The 24,687-nt window shown below is 38.5% G+C and overlaps 1 protein-coding gene across 2 annotated transcripts in view; it reads right to left on the bottom strand.

Moving 5' to 3' along the window:
- Nucleotides 1-24,687, bottom strand: part of ADAMTS3 (ADAM metallopeptidase with thrombospondin type 1 motif 3) — a 268,741-nt gene that overhangs the window by 70,925 nt on the left and 173,129 nt on the right. The window contains exons 13-16 of one of the 2 annotated variants that reach the window (XM_077476441.1): nucleotides 23,544-23,719; nucleotides 14,363-14,496; nucleotides 12,709-12,832; nucleotides 6,184-6,267 (exon numbers count right to left, since the gene is read on the bottom strand). In XM_077476441.1, coding sequence (XP_077332567.1) covers nucleotides 6,184-6,267; nucleotides 12,709-12,832; nucleotides 14,363-14,496; nucleotides 23,544-23,719 — 518 coding nt within the window. Of the gene's footprint in view, nucleotides 1-5,495; nucleotides 5,577-6,183; nucleotides 6,268-12,708; nucleotides 12,833-14,362; nucleotides 14,497-23,543; nucleotides 23,720-24,687 lie in introns of both variants that reach the window. The other variant, XM_077476442.1, reaches the window with a different exon arrangement.

Below are 24,687 nucleotides of genomic sequence, written 5' to 3'. Positions count from 1 at the left end.
TTCTCTGAACAATTTTACTCTTCCAGTAATTTCAAAACAAAACATAAACATGTCATTTCATCAGAAAATCATTGGTACTGAGCTAAGATTCTTGAAAATTCACATATTCAGGGAAGCCTACCCCATCTCCACCTAAGAACTGCACCCACTCACTGCCATTAGATCATCCCCTGCAGCTAAAACCTTTTGTACCACTTCCGCCTCTCTTTAGTTTGTTAGCTCCATGAGCATGGCTCTCCTATTCCTTCTGTATTGAACTGTATTGTAATTGTACTGCTCCCCTTTATATTGTAAAGCACTGCGTAAACTATTGGCTTTATATAAATGCTGTTGTATAGTAATAATAATAATAAATCAACCAATGCAAGTTACTTTCCTATACAATGAGGGAAATTTATTAAAGCTTCTATCTGTGGTTTATTCTGTTAAGCTTTAAAAATAAAAGATAGAAGTTAATTGGTTGCCATGCACAGCTGCTCTAGATTCCGCAGCTTAAGTTTTGATAAATTCCCCTGATACAATTTTATAAAGACAGTAGCTGAAGACTACTAAATCTGTCTTCACAATGCTACAACTGTGTCCACTGAATGCGGTTGCACTGCAGTTGCAGCATGGTTCCATTCATCTCTATGGGATGTGTTGGCAAATGCCACATGCCGTAAGCCATATGCTTTATTTATTTTTTGCGATGGCCCATATCAATGTCATTGCCTGATTTTGACAAGTGAGTTTAAAACGTGCCTCATAAACCTGTTTTTTCCACATGACAGTGTCCATATAAAAGGGGTCTTAGGATAATTAAACTAAATTCCTGCAAGAGAAGATTTTCAATGGTAAGCCATGATTGTGCACATATTTGCAATGCAAAAGTTTAGTAATTAAAGCAAACCTGACATGAGAGAAATACAGGGGCTAGCAAAAAATTGTCTGGCTTTTATAATGATCCACTAAGGGCTCATTCACAACTGTGTGCACACCAACATATGTTTTATGTGTCCATTAGTTTTTAATGAGTCTTGACACTGTGTCCACAAACCAAAAACATACTATGCAAACCATGCTTTACAACCAAGGAAGCTGCCATCTTGGCTTCTGTTGGCTCTGCAGTTGCCATGGTGCTGCTGCTGCCACCATGTGATCAGCTTTGACACCAGCCATTTGAGGGCTTGATAATTAAGTTGAGAACTAAAATAAACATGCTGGCAACTATGACATTTATCATTCAGGGCATCCTTTGCATATAACTGTTTTGGAAAACAGTTAAATTGATGGGTTTAGTTCCACTTTAAAGCAAAACTAAACTCATCAATTTAACTGTTTTCCAAAACAGTTATATTAAAGGCATGCCATGATTGATACAAGCCAAATGGTTGGTGTTCTAACTTATCAAGGCAAAGATGGCAGCATCCTTGTGTAAATAACAGGAAGGTATAGTTAAGCTTTATTTTTTTTATATACAATGCATATGCTTCTTTCTGTGCTGTGGTTCAAGTTTGTTTGTTTTCTCCCTCTATTCAAGTTGGGGTGCCATTAGAAAAGAATGGCATTACACATATGGCTCAATCCCTCTTAAGAAATCACATGCTACAACACATGCATACAAGTTTTTTGAGTCACTAACTTGCAGGTAAGTCTGCCAAAAAGCATGCTAGCACATTATGTCTAAAAGCTCCCGAGGCCCAAATGTGGAGGAGGTTTAATTAACACCTTCACCTTACTATATAAAATGTATGTCCAGCCAAAACTTTTTTCAGTTTTGGATAAAATTGGAAATGATAAGAAACCCTTGACAGGATTTTACTGCTATCCAGGACTCCGTTGGAGAGATTTATCATAACTTACTGTGCCAGGCATTGCAAATGTTTTACCAGACTGGAAGTGACTGAAATTCTGCAACAGAGTCCTGGTCAGCAGTAATCCCTTTTTAGCACAGTAGATAAAGGCGACAACTACTGTCAGCTTCTTCTTATTCTCTCTGTCCCTATTGCCGATAAATACTTTCTTGACTGAAAATGTATCAACCATGGTGATAAATGAGGGAAAACTCTCTTAAAGCATTATAAACCTTCCTACCTGCACCTTGTGTTCTTCACCTGCATAAGATGTGCATTTATCCTGTAATTTAATGGTGCCAATCTTGACAATTCAGTGTCAGCAAATTTTTTTTGGGGTTCAAACATGAGGAATGCAGCATGGCACTGCACAAATTAATGCATTACCTCTGTCTGTAGTATAATAACTGTGAAGAAACTACATATGCCACAATGGGCCTCTCAGTCTAGTGTTCTTCAGGTAGGCAGGCAGAGAAAGTAACACCACTATGCAATCTCTCATAACATTAGCACTCCTGCATTTGTGAATTATTAAAGAGGAAATGGTGAGACATGGATTGTTACCCGGAACAATAAGATGCCTGCTGTTTTAGCAAATAGGGACAAGCTAGATGAATGAATACATGGACGTAAGGGAATTGATCGTCCATGGCCCTAAAAACTGCAGTCACATGTGAGCCCACCATTACAAGATAAATAAAACAATACAATTATAACTATATAACTATAACACTTATACCTAGTTAGAATAACAAAAATACTTGAAAATGTACAATGCCTTTAAATTCATGCTTGATTGCTGCACAAATGTGGAAAAAATATACAAAGTAGTTTGAAGTAAGTATACATATGTCTCCTGTATTTAGATAATATTTTTTTAGCCTGAAGTTTAACTTTGAGTTTAAAGAGGAAGTAAACCCTTCCAAACAACTTGGACCTATAGGTAAGCCTAGATTAAGGCTTACCTGTAGGTCCAAGCAATATCTCCTAAACCTATATGGTTTAGGAGATATTTGCCCGAAAATGGGCACCGCTGTCTACGGCGCATGCGCCGTAGACAGCGGCGCGCAGGCGCACTAAATGCGGCAAATCCAAGAATGGATTTGCCAAATTTGTCGACTCCCGTGCGCATGCGCGGGAGTGACGTCATCGCGGCTTCGCCGTATGACAGCAACGGAGCTGCGAGGCGCGACTCCCGTGCGCATGCGCGGGAGTGACGTCATCGCGGTTGCGCCGCTGTCATTGGTCGGAGCTGCGAGACACCACCAGCAAGATGGACGCGGCGGACTACAGGGATCAGCGGCGACTTCGCTGGCTCCTGTGTCAGGTAAGTGACACGTAATGAGCTACTATGCGATGCATAGTAGTCCATTATGCTTTACCTTTGCAGGGAAAAAAAGAGGAAGTAAACCCATCAGGGTTTACTTCCTCTTTAAAGTAACACTAAAGGCTTGTTTTTTCTTTTTTTAAATAACACACATCATACTCACCTGCTCTGTGCAATGGTTTTGCACAGAGCAGCCCCGATCCTCTTGTTTTTGGGTGCCCCGCCGGCAGCCCTGGCTCTTTCCCACTGCCAAATGCCCCCAATAGCAAGCTTGAGCCATGCTCCTGTGAATGGACATTGTTCATTCACACACAAAGCGTGGCTTGGCCCTGCCCCACTCTCTCCTCATTGGCTCACTGGCTATGATTGACAGCAATGGGAGCCAATGGCTCCTGTTGCTGTCTGAACCAATAAGGAGAGAGAGACCCGGAGAGCTGCTGCTCTCATGCATATCGCTGTATCAAGATGGAGCTCAGATAAGTTTAAGGATCCTGCAAGTTATCAAATCCTCTTATGTTCAATACATTTTTTTTAGCAGTTATGTTTTTAATGGGCCGTTCAACCTAAATCATATATTACTGCTCTGAGAAGATGTTGGCAATTTGAAACACCCTAATATATCTAAATCTCTTTAAAATGTCAGTAAAGATGCTTCTACCTATCCATGACTAGCTGCCTGTGAGTCAAATCGTGATTCCACGCTGACCAGATTGGATAGCCCTGCACATATCCTCCTCGGTTCTGAGTCTCTACCTTTCTTGCTTAATTGCAGTTAGGTCTATACAACGTACAATCTTTAATACCATACAAGCTACAGTGCGGTACAAGGTAAATGTTAATACCAGACACATATTCTTACACCCTTATAGTTGGTTTTCGATCTTCTACACTTTTTTGATTCTTTGACGGTTTCCTTTTGATTTTCTTTTACTTTGATACCAACATCAGTTGGCTGACACTACATACATATTTTGTGTCTTGTTTTAACGCTTTAGCCAGCACTCAACTAGCTTCTTACTTCACTTAATTCAACCACTTGATTTTTTTCCACAGCACATTATACCACTTAACTACCCCTTTAGGGCATTTTTCATATATGCATATTTCACCAATTCACTCCTCATACATTATATATTATTTCAACCTTCCTACTAACATCATAATTTATTTTATCAGATCATGCATTACCTAAATGCTTTATTTACATCCTATTGAATAATCACGTCTATGAGACTTTAGGATACCTTGATGAGTACATACTGATTAGTATGATTGTAGCTAGCCCACATACCCTATGTTTATAGCCTAATTGATACTCTTGCTAATGTGCCAAGAGTATATCTATCGAATTTCCTGTATTTAACTTATGAAGACTGATTGGATGTTCATTGCAGGTGCAGACTCTTCCGTCCCCACTCGGGAGCGCCAACAATGTGTCTCCTTACAAGCCCCTTGGGCTGGATCCATGCACTCAGGGGAGGTAGGGGAGGCTCTGGGGCCCTCCAGATCACTCAGCAGCTTTTAAAAAAGTTCTGGCCATGTGATTACCTCTTCCACTTTTATCAGTAAATATATCGCCATTTTAGTCCTGTAATGGGATTTATGATGATATGTTTTTAAATTCTGAAGTTGTTTAATGTGTCTTATAGAGTCAACTATCCCCCTGAAGATGACTGTTTAAAGGTTGAAACGTGATGGGGATTTCACACCTTCTATACGTCCGATATGTAACCATGTGTACATTTTTGTGTAATTCTGATTACATTGTGGAACATGTACTGTACTAGTTGGCCAGCTTTTTATATGTTATATTTGAACTATATTATGACACATATTTTTTTAAATAAGTGCATTTATTGGTCATCCACCACATAAAAATTTTTGACCGTAAGATACTGCTGTCCAAAGCCCCATCGGGGAAACTGTCCTTTTTGCTGCTGCAGAGTGAGTCTATGTAGCAAGGTAAAGGCAGGTGGAACCACTTATGGAATAATCTTGCTAAAGGAGTAACAGAGAGATAGAAAACCAGCAAACTTTTAGACTTTGTCCAAGTTTTCATTGCAATTACCAATTAAATACAGATTTAGAAAATTGCAGATTAACTACTGTCACATAAATTACTAAATTATCTTCTTCAGCAGCTCAAGCATTAAATGTTTAGCAAGAATATGCAAATGCATAGAAATACATTTGCTACCAGCCTGTGCAAAGCAGGGCTATGTGTCAAATGACACCATGGATGCTGCCAAGCAGGTTCACCTAAAATGCTCTGTCAGCTTTGTGTAGCATTTTCGTGAGCAGTTTCCCTCTACATTTTTAGCAACTGGGCCACTTACCAAGAATATGAGGGGAAGCCTCGTCTTCTTGGATAAACACATGTCTAGCACCAGGGGGGATGTCAAACATCTTAAGATATCCTACACATGCGTTGTGTTCAAGCAGAGGGAAACAAAACAAAAACAGCAAAGGTTAGTATAGCCTTATGTAAAAAAGCCGAATCAACTGGACCTTCCTGGAGCTGAAAGAATAAAATTATAATTAGTTGAATAAATGCATATAATAAATGTTAATGGTTTAATTTTTCCCTTAAAGAAAAAATGAGGGTGTCTGTTTTTTTCCATGATTACACAGAAAAATAACAGCAAGAGACAAAGCATTCATTTTTCTTATGTTATGATGGTTACATTTTAGAAATTGCTGATAATTCCAGATCAATATACAGAATTTAAGTTATAGTGATTTTAAAGTTATCATGGACATAAGAAAAAAAAGAACATTTTGGCCTTTATTTAATAGGAATGTTACAAACAGCAACAATGTGCAGTTACATGTACCAATCAGATTATAACAATATTAGAGTCTGACCAGTGAAAGATGGTCTTTGATTGGCTAACCCTGGTACTGCACTTTGCTCTTTACCTTATTAAACAAAGGGCTTTGTCTTCCCCATATAGAAGCCTGCTAGAACCTACTGGCATGTACAGTCATCATCACAGGCTTCCTGCAGTCTGTGATGCAACTTACCCACTGTATTTTTTGACCCTCTTGATTCAGTAAGGGAGATGTTTCGAGCTCCCTTAGGTAATGTGAATGCTCCTCTTGTTTTCCCTAAATAGATCACTTTTAATTAGTCCACTGATAAACACACTTTTTTAATTGACTACTCTAAATTTTTTGAAATAATGTCACAAATGCTAGAAGGCATTTTAAATATATGGGGATATGTATCAAATCTCAGATTTTTTTTTTTTTTTGCTCATCGAAGGCTCTTTCATACAGGTGAACAGTCAGGCAAGTTACAAAAAGAAACAATATGGATTTTCTTTAGGTGCGGCTTAGTCCTACCCAAGACATTCTATTTAAAATGCAGAGGGGTAAGATTTACTCCTCAGCAGGGTATATACAGCTTTCACAATGGATTACCCCTAATCCTGGCATGGTTATAAGAGATTAAGATCTGTAGGGCATTTTACTGTTGGCAATCCTTGCGGGTTTTTACATCGGATCATTCAGCACAGTAGGTAGCAGCTCAAGGTTAATATACTAAGATTAACCTGTCACAGCCATGTAGAGATGGGGGATTTTTTACTGTGAGAGTGCAAAAGAGCTGTAAAGTTTATTGATCAAAGCCTGTTCTACTGCCTTATTACACCCCAGAAGAAAGATAGAACTATTTTAGGGTTTGAACACAGGTCACTGGGCCCATTCAGCATAATTCATGGTGTATTTACTACGCTCAGTTAGCCTAGGTATATCATACCGCCTGTCAATAACATGAAAAGCTGTGTGCCACTATAGTCATGTATACGGTGGTGCTATCACAAAACCTAGAACAGTAAAACCTTGGTTTGAGAGCGTTTTGCAAGATAAGCAACATGTTTTAATAAATTTTGACTTGATATACAAGCGATGTCTTGATATAGAAGTAGTGTCATGTCACAACTGAGTATAAAAGAGAAGAGAGGCTCCTCTAAATGTAGCAATATGGTTACATTTAATGAAGGTACAACATTTAGCAACATATTGCTACACTTAGATGTGCCTCTCTTCTCTTTTATGCTCTGTAGCTCCTGCTGGATTTTGCTTCTAATCCCCTTGTGGAGGTTGCTATTTGTGGATGGACATTTTATGGTTACCAACCTGGTCACATTGCTATAATATTTTTATATGGACTATAAACTGAAGGACTTATGAATAAATGGTTGTGGAATGAATCATTTGAGTTTCCATTATTTCTTATGGGGAAATTTGCTTTTAATATACAAGTGCTTTGGATTAAAAGCATGCTTCTGAAAATTATGTTCGCAATCCAAGGTTTTACTGTACAGCATACGAGCGTATGCACAAAATAGAAAATTTTCTATTTTTTGCATGCACCTGTTTACTGTACACATGTTTATGATAGCAACATACATATACACGAGATATATACAAAAGCATACAACCATTTATGTTAAGAACGAGATGTATACTGCACTTGGGCTACCTGAGCCAGGAATTACACTGAATGAGCTCAGTGACCTCTGTGCAAGAGCCTATAATTATAGTTAAACTAAAGAACGGCCTCTGGGCAAACATACACTGGGTGCTAAAGACAAAATGTTTAAGGCTGGGTACACACCATTGCGAATTGGATGCGAAATCTGCATCTAATTCGCAGTAGCAGGATATTTTGACCTGCTTTCTATGGAGCCGGTTCACATATCTCTGCATCGGTATGGTGCATTTTGCAGAAAAATGCTTTGTGTCTTTTGGTCCGTTTCAGGTCCGAATTCAGCCAAAAATTCGGACTGAAATCAGACCTGAAACGGTGAACCAGCACGCACTGGACCCCCTGCTGTGAGCCGCATGAGGCTCATATGTGAACCTAGTCTAAATTAAATAGATACCAACTATATTCTATTCTTTGGGGTTGAATTTTATGTACTGCAAATATTTAGGGATGAATGTGTAAGAATGTTTTGAATATAGGGCAGTGCAAATTTATAGAGAGTGTTTGCAAATCTGAGCAAATCTCAGTAATGCCCACTCTTCTCCACTTAATCAATCCAATATCTAATCCATTGAATTTTCTCCTATACATAATGATTTAATTCTCATTTATTCTCAAATATGGCCACAAACAGGAAGTTTTTTTAAATTCTATTTATATTTACATGTATGGATTACAAAAATGAGTCCTTGCAAGCAGCAAAGTCTGGTGAAAAACCCGATTAAATAAAAACTGTAAAAAAATCGCAGTTCGCTCCAAGTTACAACCAAAAGCCCAGCATAAATAAAAATACATTGTTGTCTTTATGTGGCACCCTCTGATCATTACTTGGGTAATACTCCAATCTAAAAAATAGTTTAGAGTACTGGGAATTCAAAGTTTGAACTTTTAACATTTTTAACTGGCTCTTATTCTGCTATGTTCATTTTTTTTATATTTGCTCTGCTTTTGGGTAAATGCTAATGTCCTATTCTGCATCTGAGTTATCTTCCCCATATAAATTAACGTAAATTCAAACAACAAAATGTAAGACCAAAATATATAGAAATTCAAACTAATCTGAAAACCAAGCTACATTTCTCTGAAAGTATGTGAAAGTGCTTTGACTTGCTTCAGAGTCTCATGCCCTTGTACACAAACCCAAAGATGGCCAAAAAAAAGAAAAACTTTTCAAAGCTCACAGCTGTTAAATCTGCACAGCACCCCCCTGTCTTAGGCCCCTGCACTGAGATATTGGCTGGCCCTTAAACAAGAGGCCAACTAATCAGCTTAACAGGTTTCTCTGTACGGTTGCCACAGACAAGTACATGTCTTACTTAGAGCAATGGGATATGCAATAGGATACAACATAATGGGGTTGATTTACTAAGGCTCCGTTCACGCATGTCTGGCTGTGATTTCAGAGCGGTTTTCAAAAGGAGTCCAGTGCGTTTTTGTTCACCGGTTCCAGTGCGATTCAGGCATGAATTTTTACCTGAAATCACATCTGAATGAGACTGAAAAAGGCACTTTAAAAAAAAAAAAAAAAAATACTCTTTTTAAAAATGCACCACGGCCGGCCTGCAGATATGTGTATTGGTTCCATAGAGAAGGCTGCCAGTTCACATATAACGCAAATTGGATGCAGTTCAAAACACATTCAATTCACATATATGTGAACCCAGCCTAAAACTGGAAAGTGCAAAATCTGGTGCATCTGTGCATGACAGCCAATCAGCTTCTAACTTCAGCTTGTTCAATTAAGTTTTGATTAAAAAAAAACAAAAAACTGTAAGCTGATTTGTTTTTATGCAGAGATACACCAGATTTTGTACGCTCCAGTCTTAGTAAATTAACCCCAATGTCTTGTCTGTTTTAGCAGTGCAAAGTGAGCAAATTGCTTCCTTTTTCTAGTTAGAAAAATGACTGATATGTTTCTGCCTGCAGATACGATTCCAGCACATTGAAATGGCCAGAAGGATTTATCATCTCTGCTAAGGAAATCCTGACATGGTCCAATCTTTACCCAATTTCCATAAACCATGCTTGAATCTGGCACATTGCTTGCAAAATGTGCAAAGGGCCTAATTAGTAAATTCTAGCTCTATTTTTCGCAACAGGTATATTGGACTTTGGTGTAATAAAAGTGAACATGCAAACAATATAAACATAGGAGAAAATTAGCGTTAGTGCCTTGTACACACGATTGGACTTTCCGACAACAAAACCGTGGATTTTTGTTCGAAGGATGTTGACTCAAACTTGTCTTGCATACACACAGTCACACAAATGTTGGCCAACAATTATGAACGTAGTGACGTGATGTGATATCTCCCCATTACGACCGCTAGATTTACAAGACCGAGCGTTCCGGCTCGTACTTGATTCCGAGCATGCATGGACTTGTGAGACAGACTTGTGTACACACAATCGGAAAGTCTGACAACAAAGATTTGTTGGCGAAAAATTTGAGAACCTGCTAGTCAACATTTGTTGGTGGAAAGTCCGACAACAAATGTTCAATGGAACATACACACGGTCGGACTTTCCAACAACAAGCTCACATCCAACATTTGTTGTCAGAAAATCTGATCATGTGTACGCGACATTATGCCCCATACACACGATCGGATTTTTCAACAGCAAATGTTGAATGTGAGCTTGTTGGCTAGCCGTGTGTATGCTCCATCGAACATTTGTTGTCGACTCTTCACCAACAAATGTTGGCTAGCATGCTCTCACATTTTCCGCCAACAAGTGTTTGTTGTCTGATTTTCCGATCGTGTGTACACAAGTCCGACACGTACAAACACGCATGCTCGGAATCACACATCACTATTGAACTTCCTTTTTATCTGCTCGCTGTACCTCTTGTACTCACTACATTTGTAATTATTGGCCAACATTTGTGTGACCGTGTGTATGCAAGACAAGTTTGAGCCAACAACCTTCGAACAAAAACACGGTTTATCTGATCGTGTATACAGGGCATTAGAGTTACAGGGATTGTTGACGTTCAGGTTACAGTGGAGAGTTGGTGTTAGGGTTGTTGTGAAGGTTAGTGTTAGGATTACAGTGAGGGGCTAGTGTTGGGGTTAAAGGTAGTGTTATTGTGAGTTTTAATGTTAGGTTTACGGTGAGGTTTAGTGTTAGTATTATGGTGAGGATTATTGTGAGATGGGTCTTAGAACCACCAGCACTGGCACTGATTGCTATTGTACCAATGAAAGGCACATAAAGTTCAGCCTTATGCCAAGGCAGCTGTAATGTGAGCCAGATATCAACAACTCATCTGTGCATTACAGTCCATTTGTGTTTCTGAACATCTGCTGGGAGTCAAGGGATTCAATATTAGTTGAATACTCAGAAGAATAATGTTTTCCTTTTCAGACATTATATTTGTGCAGATTTAAAGCCGTGCTTTCACAACTGTGAGCAAGGTGACATTGTTCATGTTCAATAGATGCAAGGTCTGTTTCAATTGAAAGATGACAGACTCTTAGCAAGTAGCACATTCCCCCCACAGCATCCTAACTCAAAATTGATTTCTGACCACACTATATCTAGAACCTACATTTAAAATAGTGAACATAGCATTGAAAACCACTAATTCCTAAATTAGCCCAAGCTCCATAATTTGATACATATCCCCATGGCATTTTGAATGCATTACCATGCATTCTGAATGCCTTTAGCATGTTTGAATAGAACCATTACAAATGTATTTAGGACTAAACTGTGTGTTTAATATTAACTAATAGTCAATGAAATAATGTAAGTGATTAGAGGATACTTGCAAATTTCATTTTCCAGTAACTTGATTTCTTTTTGGCACCGCTTGCTTAATTGTTTCCCTGTTGAAAGAGGCCAACTGTTTAATGACTGTATTGCCAGTACAGATATACTCTGAAATGTTATGGATTGACAGGGGTATAATAATGTTATTGGCAACAACAAAATTACATTAAAGATGATAGGATCAAGCCCCCGTCCACACCGGTGTGACTTGTCATAGGATTTGATAGTTCCAAATATCACATGACAAGTCGCACCCTATTGTCTACAATGGAACCGTTCCAATCAGTGTGACTCCAACTTTGCGGTGCCGCACCATTTTAAAAAACGGGTTCCGGCACTATTTTTTGTGATTTTTTTTGTGATTTCAGGTGCAACCTACATCTGTGCCACTTCATGGCACAGATGTCAGCCAAGTAGCAACTGAAATTTCCTGGACCTGTAATTTTTGAAATCGTGCTACTTCAAGTGAAGTAGCATCAATGTGAACCAGGGCTTAAAGTTAATGTATGGGCAAAATAAAAATAAAAATATGTTTCCCCATGTGTTGTCTCTTTATGAATGCTATTAGTGCATAAAAACACCTGTAGATCCTTTTAGAAATCCAGTGAGAATTCAAGCAGAGCTGACAACACAGATTTCAGTGTAGCAGAGGCAGAGTTGTAGGCGCCTAGGGGCTCCCTGGATTTCAGGTAGATCAATAGGTACTTTTCTATACTTGCACTATTTTAAGACAGACAAAACATCAGGAAAAATATATGTATCACACAGATATATTGATGATGTTTTTTTTTTGTCCAGACATAACTTTTAAAACAATAACAATGACCAAAAATATCATTAATAAATAAAGTGGCTTAGATAACAGGAAAAACACCAATACTCATTCAAAGTTTCCTTGGGGGAGTGACATCAGCATCACCTGTGTATAACTCTCTCTACCTTGCTTCTTTTCCACCAATCGTCACAACCACTCTTGGGTGCACACTTTGCTCCATGGTAGAGCACAAATAAAATGCAGGCTGATAGACTGATAGGAAGCTCAAATGGCATTGTGTCATTGTGTCATTTTACCAATCTCTATCAAAATAAGAATTCATGACTGGAGTATAATGCAAAAAAAGACCCTTTTAGAATTATGTTGAATGTTAAAATACAAAGAAATAACTTTCTCTGCTGTAAATGCAGAAGTAACCTTTGTTGTTGTTTTTTTTTGTTAGAGCCAACAGAGCTATCCTATCAGTCAGAAAACAGCTTAACAATATACTAAGTCTGGAATGTACCTGTCTTTTTTGGTGTTCTTGTAAATGTTCCCTTCACAGTTCTGCAGTGAGAGTTATCTCCTCCGCACACCCCGCACTTATCTTCTATTTTATTGGATCCAATTTCCTTGTCACAGCCAACTTTCTGCAATATAGAAAAAGAGTGAGCAAAGCAGAACTACTAATAATTCATGATAAAATATAATGTATGAAGGCATCTTCACTCATTTATAAATCCAAAAGTTTGGTTTACCACCTTTGAAATAGATGCAAACATTGTTTGGTTTCTATCACCTGAACCATTTTTTTGTTAACATTTGTTAGTTGTCATCAAGGCAGTAAATTATGCCAGTGATTTGATAATAATAATAATAATAGTAATAATTTAGATAGGCAGACAAATAGTATATGAGAAAGATTGTGAGAGAGAAAAAACAATAAGGCTGGGTTCACACTATTGCAAACTGGATGAAGGTTTTGCCGCATCCTATTCACAAGTCAGGAGATTGTGACTGGCTATCTATGGAGCCAGTTCACGCATCTCCGGAGCGGCTCTAGAGCGAATTGCACAGGGGTCCTGTTTCAGGTCCAAATACAGCCAAAAATTTGGACCGAAATCGGACCTGAATCGATGAACCGGGACGCTCCGGACCTCTGCTGTGAGCCACACCGTGCGGCAGTGTGAACCCAGGTTAAAATGTATGAAAACTTTGGCTGTCAGTTCAAGAGTTTTCCAGCATGCACCATATAACAATCACTTGGTTTTCAAAAGTCACAAACATTAAAGTGGTTGCAAACCCTTCTGTGGGACATTTACCTATAGCTAAGCCTAGAATAAGGCTTACCCATAGGTAGTGGAAATATCTCTTAAACGTGCACCATTTAGAAGACATTTCGTTTGTAGTGCGCCAATGTCTTCATCGACCACTGCGCCGTTTCTTCCCCCAGCGTGTGTCATGACTGATGGCTCCTGCACGCATGCACAGGAGTGACATCACGCGACGGCCAGTCACAGAGCTGGAGTCCGCGGCCCCGGAAGGAAGAGGGGTGAAGATGGATCTGGCCTGCACAGGGGACAGCGCGGGCTTCGTTTGCAAGTAAGTGTCATATAATGGGCTAGTATTTGATGCATACTAGCCCATTATGCTTTTCATTTGCAGGCCTTGCAGGGAGCAAAAGAGGAAGTAGAACCCATCTGGGTTACTTCCGCTTTAATGGGCCAATCCAAAACGAATCTCAAGACTGCCTGTTCATCAATCGGCCAATAGTAATATAACTGGGGAATAGGTCCTTTAAGCCGCTTACTGCATCACATCCACATCTCACTTTTAGTAAGCTTTTCACTAAAATGGAACAAAAGCTATTTGTCAACTATATAAAAGTTGATGAACCAACAGCCATATGGCTGTTCTGGACTTCAAAACATAATTTCCCTTATGTTATTTAAACAGTAAAATATCATATTGAATGAAAATGGAACAAACAAGGTTTAACAAAATACCTCTGACATGCATGGCTAACATAATGTTTCATAAACAGGGGAGACGGAATGGAATTTACAATAGGATAACAGAATTAGTTTAACAGTAACTGCATATCAAAGTAATATCAGGGATAGCTTTCTGAATGTTATATTACAATTCCAGTGTAAATAATAAAATGCAGCAATACTTACAACACACTCTCCTCTCACACAAATGCTATATGGGTCTTTGTAGGAACAGCGAGTCCCATCATGTGCAAGTTGCTTCATTGATGCAATATCTCCTGTTTGTTTGGACTGGCAATAGAGTTGGCATCTTTTATTGGCTGCAAGTTATACACAGATTAGTAAAAAACAACATGAAAAACTAACCGTGAGGAGAGTTTTAGATTAATAAACTATAAAAAAAGGAGAATTAAGCAAATTTAGTACCACAAAAGTGTAAAACTTTCAAAAATAGGTAAATGACAAATACAGATAGTGAAAATAATGTTCAGTCTTAATTAAGTAGTTCGAGAATCTGCTAACCCTGAAGTTAATTAATCACTAACAACCAGCCAGAATCCTTTTTGCACTGGTCTGACTTCAGTAGTAAACTCTGATTGAAGACTATTGATTGCCAGACTTTAAGGTAATGGTAGACCCTTACATATACCCAGTGGAGTGACTAGCCTCAGGTGATATACAAAGATTAAACAAATCATCTCACTTAAATTGGACCTACTTATTTGCAGCCCTCTCTACTCTACATCCTCCTAAAACACACAGATCAAAGGCTATTTCTCAGCAGTAGAAGGCAGGGGCCGGGGCTCTGATGTCACACACACTGCACAGCTAGAGCACAGAGCTCAGTGAAACCTGAAACCTAAGTGGAGGGAACGAACACCCCCTCTGTAATAGGCTCACAGGGAAACATACACATCGGAGTTGATTTACTAAAGCTGGTGCACTTAGAATCTGGTGCAACCATGCATGGTAGCCAATTAGCTTCTAATTAGCTTCCAATTAGCATCAGCTTGTTTAATTAAGCTTTGGCAATACAACCTGGAAGCTGATTGGTTGGTTTTTGCACTCTTCAGTTTTTAGTAAATAACCTGCTCTGTGACTATCAGTCACCTGCTGTGTGCTGGAGAGGAAGCAATTGGTCACCTGGGAGGCATAAAGTATTATCAGTGACTCGTACTAGATAGTGGATGGAAGAGAGATCAGAGAGAATTGAGGACTAGATTGGATTGAAGCTAGTACACACTATAGATAAAAAGATAGACTTTGTTCATTTTTCATGTTAGAGGTTTACAACCACTTTAATGAAAACCAGGTACCAATAGATATGTGCAATCATTTAAATCTCTGCTCTTGAACATTTTGCCCTATTGAAACTTTGTTTGTCAGAGGTGATATGCTTTTTTTTCATTTATTTGAATTCTCTTCCTCTGAAAAGTGTCAGGCCATAAGGCCATTCTATCTCCTACCTCAGTTTAGTATAGATAGAATACACTCACAAACTGCCACATGACAAAAGTGCTGTCAGGACCACCTAGAAGAAAACAATAGCATGTATTTTTGTACATCTTTTGCTCTTCCAGTGGCCTGGACAGTGTGTTAAACATGTGCAATTCATTTCGTTCCCAATTAGTTTTTTAACAAATTTCAACAAATTTGTTAATTTGGAAATATCCATATTAACGAAAACCTGTTTGACACATTTTTCCGACTATTTGTAAATGCGAATATTCAAAAATTTGTAAAGTCGAAAATCCGTAAGTTCGTAAATTTGAAAATTCGTAAATTCTAAATTCGAAAATCCTAAAATTCGAAAATCTAAAATAATAACTATCTAATAATAACTTAACTATTACTAACTATTAAATTCTAGGTATTGGAATTTCCTTTAAAATTTGGCTGTTAGTGAATGTAACTAATACAAATTTATCCAAAGTTACGTATTATCCGAAATAACGAATGCTGTATCTAAACGACTGGAACGTAACAAACTAATAATAATAAATAATAATAATATTAATAAAAACTTTTTTTATTATTATTATTTATTCATTTGTTCCGTCCCATTTGTTTAGATGCGGCATTTGTGATTATGGATAATTCGTAACTTTGGATAAATTCGTATTCGTTATGTTCACTAACAGCCAAATTTGAAATGAAATTCCAATACCTATAATTTAATAGTTAGTTAGTTATACTTTCGAATTTTCGGATTTTCTTTCTTATTTTCGGGTTTGCAAATTTACAAATTTATGAATTGCGATCATAACGAATGACTGGGAAAAAAAAGGTGTGAAACTAAAACAAACTAATTTTTCGGCAGTGGACATGTCTACAGTGTGTCATGACGTTTAGCCCCACACGGGGCTGACATTTCTGCTCTGTCAGGGAGAGAATACAAGTTAATAATAACACACACCTATATTGGAGAGCTAACCTCATTATAGTATTATAACAACAAGCATAAGGATATAACTAAAAGGCTGATGTTCAGTAGTATCAGTACAGACATACCCCACTTTTAAGTACACAATGGGGTTTCTTTACTAAAGTTGGAAAGTGCAAAATCAGGATCACTTCTGCATAGAAACCAATTTGCTTCCAGGTTTTATTACCAAAACTTAATAGAACAAGCTGGTGTTAGAAGCTCATTGGATTCTATGCAGACGTGAGCCTGATTTTGCCTTTTCCAGCTTTAGTAAATAAACCCCATTGTGTACTTAAAAGTGGGGTATGCCTGTAGTATGTATGGAGTGATTGCATGTACTACCTGCAAGCTTGATGTACTTGATCATTGACTTGACTCGTGTACTTGATGACATGATTGGATATTTTTTGCAGAGTGAATTTTCCCCCCACTCATTAAGCTCTGTATACAGTACAATTCCTTGCAATGTGCAACTATTCTTACAAAGTGTGCAGTCTATTTGCCGTTAGTAAATCAATGTTGCAGTGCCAATGAAGGGGACTAGAAATACAAAATCCCAGTTTACATTACATTTTGGCACAGTTAGTACGTATCTGTTAACGGGATATGTTTAGTGTTCTTTAGAGCAGCCGTGTGTTTTTGCTTATTCAGGGCAAAGTGACAGGTTCACTTTAGTGCCAGGTGAGCAAAGTGAAGGTAAGGAATGTACGGCTAATAAGGCCTTCATTAAAACCTTTTCCTTTGCAAAGCACTGGTTCTCTTTGAATCCTGGTTCACACTTATGTGATGCGGGGAAACTTCAGCGAATCCTGTGCGTTTCCCACATCGCATTGCAATGTCACGGCTGCTGTGGGAGTCAGTCTTAATCTTATCGACACCCTGAAACAGATCGCAAAATGCAATGCGATTGCCAGAATCGCATGGAAAAAAGGATTCTGCACTATTTTGGTGCGGATGCGATTTCAGCCATACAAAATGTATGGCTGAAATCGCACCACGCAGACACCCCATGTAATGTGCACAGGAATGCAGTGCAATCCCTGTGTGAATCACATGCGCTGTCTACATCGCACAAGAAGAAACCTGGGGTGAAGAAAAACCTTTTTATTCATTATTTTTTCTCATCTGTGTCCCATTTAGAAAGTTTCCATTAACTTCCTGTTCTATGGCCAAAACAGGAAGTGAGTGGAAATCCTTCCAAACTGAGGGAATCGCTGGTTGTTACCAGACCTAGTGTCACCATTGGATGTCTTCCCTTCTATCCCTGTTCTAAGGACAACCCAAAATGTGGGATTTTCTTTTACTTTCACTGATAGGACAAATAGAGAGAGTGAAACTCCATAACAGGAGTATAAACAGCAATAAAAAACTCAGCAGCTCATAGGTTTCACTTTAACTTTGGTAACACAGAATAATATTCTCCAACCTAACAATCGATCAGTTGGAAAAGGTCCAAACTTTTACCTGCCAATTTATATGTTTCATTTTTAACCCTGCAAGAACAGAAAAATACCTGTTGATCTATAAATTTCCTGCTGTGCACTGACAACGCACAACATTTTTGGACTGAAATTGCAAGAAGTGGTGTCAGCCCTGCCCTGTTGTCTTTTGTTAAATTACTTAATCTCACTCTGACTCCTGATTTCCACAACAGTATCTAATTGGTACATAGCAATAAGAACTGGGAGAAACCACGGAAAGTATAAGCAGGAGAGATCCAAATTTCTGACATGCTCAACTGGTATTTTTTTATACTTAGTAAACTGATATAATAAAAGCTTTCATTGTATCTTTAACAGACCAAAATGAAGCAAGTAAGAAAAGTTTGTTGTTGGTGGGGGGGGGTTTGAAGAACCAAATTAGAGCCAAAGGCTCTAATAGGCTTCAAAATAGGGTGGGCTCGGGGTGCAGAGAATGCGAACTGAGCCCACCCAGGTGTGTTACAATAGTGAAATAAATATTCGCTATTTGTAACACTGAACTTTCTCCCAGCCAATCAGGAAGCGGGTCTTTGGACCCGTCACCCGATTGGCTAAAAGGACAGTTGATCTTCCTATTGGATGCCTAGGAGGAGGGGGAGATGCATGGCAGAAGCTGCTGTGATGGGAAAGAGGAGGCAGGAGCTGCTGCCCGCCGCCCGCCACCCGATGGGGTAAGTACCCAACCGGCAGACAGCGGGCAGGTGGGCGGGGGGGTACCGCCCCCCCACAAAAAAAAACACCAGCCGCCACTGCTGGTGACTATATTATCTTCTTTTAAAGCCTACGATTATTTAAAGTGGTACAAAAGTCAAAATATTTTCTCACTTTAATCCATTCTCTGCATTAAGGTAAAGAATCAGCCCACTACCTTTTCTACACATCCATCTCTAAAAAACGTACCTGAATTCATGTCACCACTCCAGCACTGTCTCTGGCTGCAGTACCATTTCGCTTCACTTCCAGCTTTCAAAGGAGAAACTGAGGGCAGCGGAGCTATAGGTTCCTGCTGCTGTCAGTCAAACTTATGTTAGGAGAGAGGGCGTGGTTTACAAGTGCTGTGTGTGTCTATAGACACATACAACCTGGCTCGGACGCCCACATACATGGACACCTCCTTTAGCACCCAGCTTGCTACAGGAGGCCCCTGGAAGAGGGAGAAGCTGACAGACAGCCAAAAGAGGAGAATAGCAACTTTTGATTGCACAGAGCAGATAAGTCTCACCTATTCTTTGTTTTAAAAAAATTGTAGTCTTTAGCATCACTTTAAAAGAAATTAAGCACAAGGGCTATCACTTACTACTAATTGGAAGTGTTCCTTGTACTGCTGGCTCCTATTTTCATTGAAACCCTCCTCAACCTCACTTGGTTTTGTTTTTTTATTAAACTTAGCCTTCATTAATTTCCTGTGAAGAATGGAAGCTCAGGAAAGCAGCACTGAGAGAGCAGGAGCCAGCCTGTAAACCGCCAGTGCTGGGGTATGTTTTTTAACAAACAGTTTACTTACTGGGGAATATTTACTTTATTGTGCTCAATGTGTTGAACTTTAAAAAATGCCAAGGATACTACTTTACTGTGTATAAAATCCTCAGTTTCAAACAGCATGGGAAAAAACGGCACAGTTGGATTGTTTCCAGGCTCTGCAAATCATTACTTCACTAAATAAGACAAATAATATGTAGTTATACTTTGTAGTTAGTGAGTAATAATTTAGTTATACTCCCATAAAGGGATGATCAGATAAACTCATCCATGTTAAAAAGGTTAACCCCCTCCATTTTTCAATTATAATCCATTTGTTATATCAACTTAGTTTTGTTTTACCTCTAAGTCTATGGTATGTTTAAACAAATATTATGGTACTTTAAGTGTTCAGACAAATTCCCTGCTCAACTGAACTTACTAACTTGATGCTTATAAGATTATTTGAACTATTTCTGTAGATCTGTCATACAGAGAGCAGCACAAAAAAAAACACAAGAACGACCTGAAACACACAGATATCACAAACTGGTCTCAACTTTTTGGTCTATAATTATTTGTTATAGTTGACTGCAGTGGCAGCCCTCCCCCCCCATTCGTTCGATGTGTCCTGCAATTACCCGCAGGCAGCGCTGCCATCAGTTGCGGCGGCTTCCTCCCCTGCATCTCCTCCGGCAGCCTCCTTGTCTCCTCCCTCATCCTCTCTCCTCGTTGTGGTTCAATAGAATCGCTTGTCGTTTTGGCCAATCAGGAAATGGGTCTCATGACCCGCTTCCACACTGGGTGGAACTCCACTTTAATCTTCAATTGACATGATGCTGGCACATGTGATCAGTTATGACATCAGCTATTGAATGGTTTGACAGTTTGGTGAGAGCACAACCAATGTGATAGTTACATTTTTTGAAGGTGCTGGGAAAGTAACTTTTTTTTAAACTGGTAAATCAATGGGTTTACTTCCGCTTTAAGGGCCGCCCTATATCAGATTTCATGGTCCTCCTGCGCAGAATCAGTGTGTACCTGCTGCCGGCCACTTCTGCTGTGATTCATTACAGCAGAAGCCATTCTGTGGGTGACGGGCATTGGATGTCTGCCAGCACCCACCAGTCGCCAGATAGAGACACAGAACAGAGCTCTGCCTAAGTAAACAATGCAGATTTCTATTCTGACGGGGGGTGGGATGGATTTTGTGTTCTTTCAAAATCAGCTCACGTAGTACAGTAAAACACTGGCTAAGCACAAAGTTAACCCTCTGATTGCCTTAGATGTCTAACCCCTTCCCAACCAGTGTCATTAGTACAGTGACAGTGTATATTTTTAGCACTGATCACTGTATTAGTGTCACTGGTTCCCACAAAGTGTCAAAAGTGTGAGTTCATTTATTTGATTGTACGCTGCAATATCGCAGTCCCGCTGATCGCCACCATTACTAGTATAAAAAAAAATAATATACGCTTATTGGGATTTTTTTTTTTAAAGAAAAATATGTAGCAGAATACATATTGGCCTAAATTTATAAAGACATTTTTCCATTTATTTTATCAGCTATGTTTTATAGCAGAAAGATAAAAATATATATTTTTTTAATTGTCAGGTTTTATTTTTGTTTATAGAGCAAAAAAAAAACGCAGTGGTGATCAAAATACCACCAAAAGAAAGAGCTATTTGTGGGGAAAAAAATTATACAAATTTTATTTGGGTACAGTGATGAACGCCCCAAGTAATTGTCAGTTAAATGAAGGCAGTGACTTATCACAAAAAATGGCCTAGTCATGAAGGGGGGTGAACCTTCCTGAGGTCAAGTGGTTAAAATAGCACAATAGACACTTGTTAACAGTGTGTAACGTTAATAATTTTAGTGGAAAACTTTAAAATATCTGATGTTTTTTAAGTAGACAAAGAAGCAAAGGTTCATGCAATCAGAACTTCAAACTTCACTACTTGCTTACAGTCTGTAAGAAGCAAATTAATATAGCTGCACAAAGTTGCAAGTATATTTGCTAATCCTCATAATCATAAACATAATCCTTTGCACAATATATAGCGAAGACCAGGGATTTGAACTACTGTCTGATAACCCATTATTAAATATTTCGGTCTAAAATGATCATAAATATGCAGATTTACCTACCAACGATTTATATTTGCCTCCAGATTTAGTGCAGCAATTTATTATAGAAGTCCCTGGAAGTTATCGCTTTGATGTCTCCTGAGCACTGATAGTTGCTACTCTGCATATTAACCTTATGCTGATAAAATATTCAGAGGAATGCAATAAAGAATTTGCACAACATTTCTTTCATAATGGCCAAATTCATGAATGCTGTGCTATTTCCAATGTGTGACGAATCCAGGTAGTTCTTATACTGTATGTGACACTTTTACATCAAAGTCTATAGCATATTTAAACAACCTTATGCTGATTAAGGATGAGCCATAACTCCTGCACTTTTACCCATTTGGCCCCCTGTTATAAAAATGTCAGTTTCCCACTTTCTCTGGTTCTTAGGCAGGTTGCGGGTGCTTGCTAGGAATCACTGACATCACTGAGAATCCTTGCTTAAACAAAGGCGTGGGAATAGTAGTGATATCACTTCACAGATATGGCCAGTGGCAATGATGTCACCATCATCCCTTTCCCTTCCCCTATATAGCTAATTACAGCTCAGGGACCTGGCCTTTGGCTTTGAGTACCGTTTGGATTGGTTGTGTACACTGGATCATAAGGGTTTTTTTTTGGCGAGTTAGCGGCCATTGTGATTGTTAATGGATTTACAGCAAGGGTGCTCAATCCTGTGGCCCTCCAGCTGTTGTGGAACTACAAATTCCATCACATCTTGTAACTGTCAGCAGCTTGCAATGCAACATAAGATTTGTAGTTCTGCAACAGTTGGAGGACCACAGTTTCAGCACCCATGATTAAATGACCAAGCACAAGCACTTGAGTCTCATCCTTTTAAGTGTGGAATAGGGGTTGTAGCACTAAAATGTACTTTCTCTTAACTGTGGCTGTAAATTTCTCTTGGTTACTATTATAATTTGCTGAAATAATATTTTTGCAAATATCATGTCTTTTTTCCACAGTGAATACAGATAACACTGTTAATGCAGTCTAATGTTTAACCCCCCTGGCGGTATTCCCGAGTCTGGCTTGGGGAGAAAATGTAGTACCATTAGCGGTAACCCCAAGCCAGACTCGGGACCGCAACGCTGGATCCAGGATGAGTTTACTTACCTTGTCCCCTGGATCCAACGATATTCCCCCGCTGTACGAGCGTATCACATCGCCGAGCTCCGTTCCCTGCGAGCGTTGCGACGCACGGGGATGGAGAACGGCGCCAAATTCAAAAAGTAAAACACACACATTAAATGCAGTATAATGTAATCTTACAGATTACATTGCTGTATGTAATTATTTCACATCCCCTTTGTCCCTAGTGGTTTGTCCAGTGCCCTGCATGTAGTTTTGTATTATAAAAACTATTCTTTATGCCTGGAAACTGGAGATTGTCCATAGCAACCAAAACTGCCCCTTTACATCAAAAATGGTTTTAGACCAGCTAGAAAACAGTGATAATAAATTAGAATCACTTGCAGAATTGAGCGATAGTGATTTGTAGGGAAATTCATCATCAAATACTGAAAAGTAATGACAGTGACAATTCTGCAACTGAGCAAATTTCAGTGTTTTTGATTTGATTACATTACTGAATATGTTTTTATTATTGTTATATTATTATTTGGCATAATTATTCATAGTTATTTATTATATTATAATTTATGATTTCATTTTTCAAACTTTATCATACCAGGGATGTCTACTAGACTTTGGACAGATTTAAGTGAGTTATTCCTAAGAATTACAGGACTACAATATAACGCCAAATTTCCATGCAAAATAATTGTACTGCTTCCAGTACCTAAAATCTGAAATAAACATACTGCCAGGGAGGTTAAATTAAAATGAAACATATTTACTTACTATCAGGATGCTCGTAGGGCAGCCAATGATGTTTTAAATTCTGAAATTCAAAGTGGGAGTTCTTCTGCTGACATTGCTGTGCTCTGAAGTCTTCAAAGTGCTTAGGACATTCTTCAGTGTTACACAACTGATACTCATAGTTTAATCCAACGCAGTCTTGGCCGCCATTCACTGGCCTAAGAAAAACAAAGAACATGACCGGAGATAAATTGTGTAACAACAATAACAATTACAAAAGTTAAGAATGTAGCAACATTTTTCTGTAAATACTTTTCTTGAAATATTTCCACGCACCAATTAAATTAATACTAGGGAAATTGCCACTTTATCCAAAAGTTGATCCTTTTCTAAATTACATCCTAGTGTTTTTGACATTTTTTTTTAAATTATTGGCAATTAAGACATGTTTATGCTTTTAGAGCCTCTCCTTCTGAAAATTCTAGTTGCCTGTCTATCATTTTAATCCTGCAGGTCCAATGCCTTTTGGGTTGCTGACCTGGAGCAGGTATGCATATAAGGAGTTTTGCATTTACTCTAAGTTTACTGGCTGCTTGTTCTTGATTATTGTAAATGTAAAAGTACTGAATCAGAAACAGTCAGGTAAATAATATTTTCAGAAAGCAGCTAGCGATGGCACTTAGAATAGAGATTCCTGTGAAAAACACACATATGTATATGTTGCCTGTTTCTTATGATAGAATAGCGGAATTACATTTTAGACATGCCTTTTAATTTCACACATGCACATTTCATTGCTTGGAAAGCCCCTCACGTTAGTTTCTTTGTTTTACCAATTTGTTTATTTTCAGCAAAATATTACTGTAGACATTCTTTGATTTACCCTTCAGGAACATAGGAAAAAGGCAAAAGTATTCGGATGATCAATGTGCATGGAGAACTAGGACCCCACATTACGCATTGAATATTTCCGTACAATCAGCTAAATAAGTTCAGTGATGCATTAACGTATGCACATATGCTGGCTTACGATCTAAGTGTTTCTTCATGGTTTATTTCTTCTCTTTTTCTTTTGTTTTAGTAAATCAGTCCCAATATGTTTGTAAAACAGTTTTTTGTATGCACTTAATGAGAATCGTGCACATAAAAGCCTATGGAAATGTGGCAGCCACATTTATTTTTTCAT

The sequence above is a fragment of the Lithobates pipiens genome, unplaced genomic scaffold (genome assembly GCF_037356315.1).
Source record: "Lithobates pipiens isolate NorthernLeopardFrog02 unplaced genomic scaffold, aLitPip1_a1.2 Scaffold_13, whole genome shotgun sequence".
In the NCBI taxonomy this organism is placed as follows: Eukaryota; Metazoa; Chordata; class Amphibia; order Anura; family Ranidae; genus Lithobates; species Lithobates pipiens.
The sequence above is the reverse complement of the archived record's forward strand: the minus strand, read 5'-3'. Positions and strand labels throughout refer to the sequence as shown.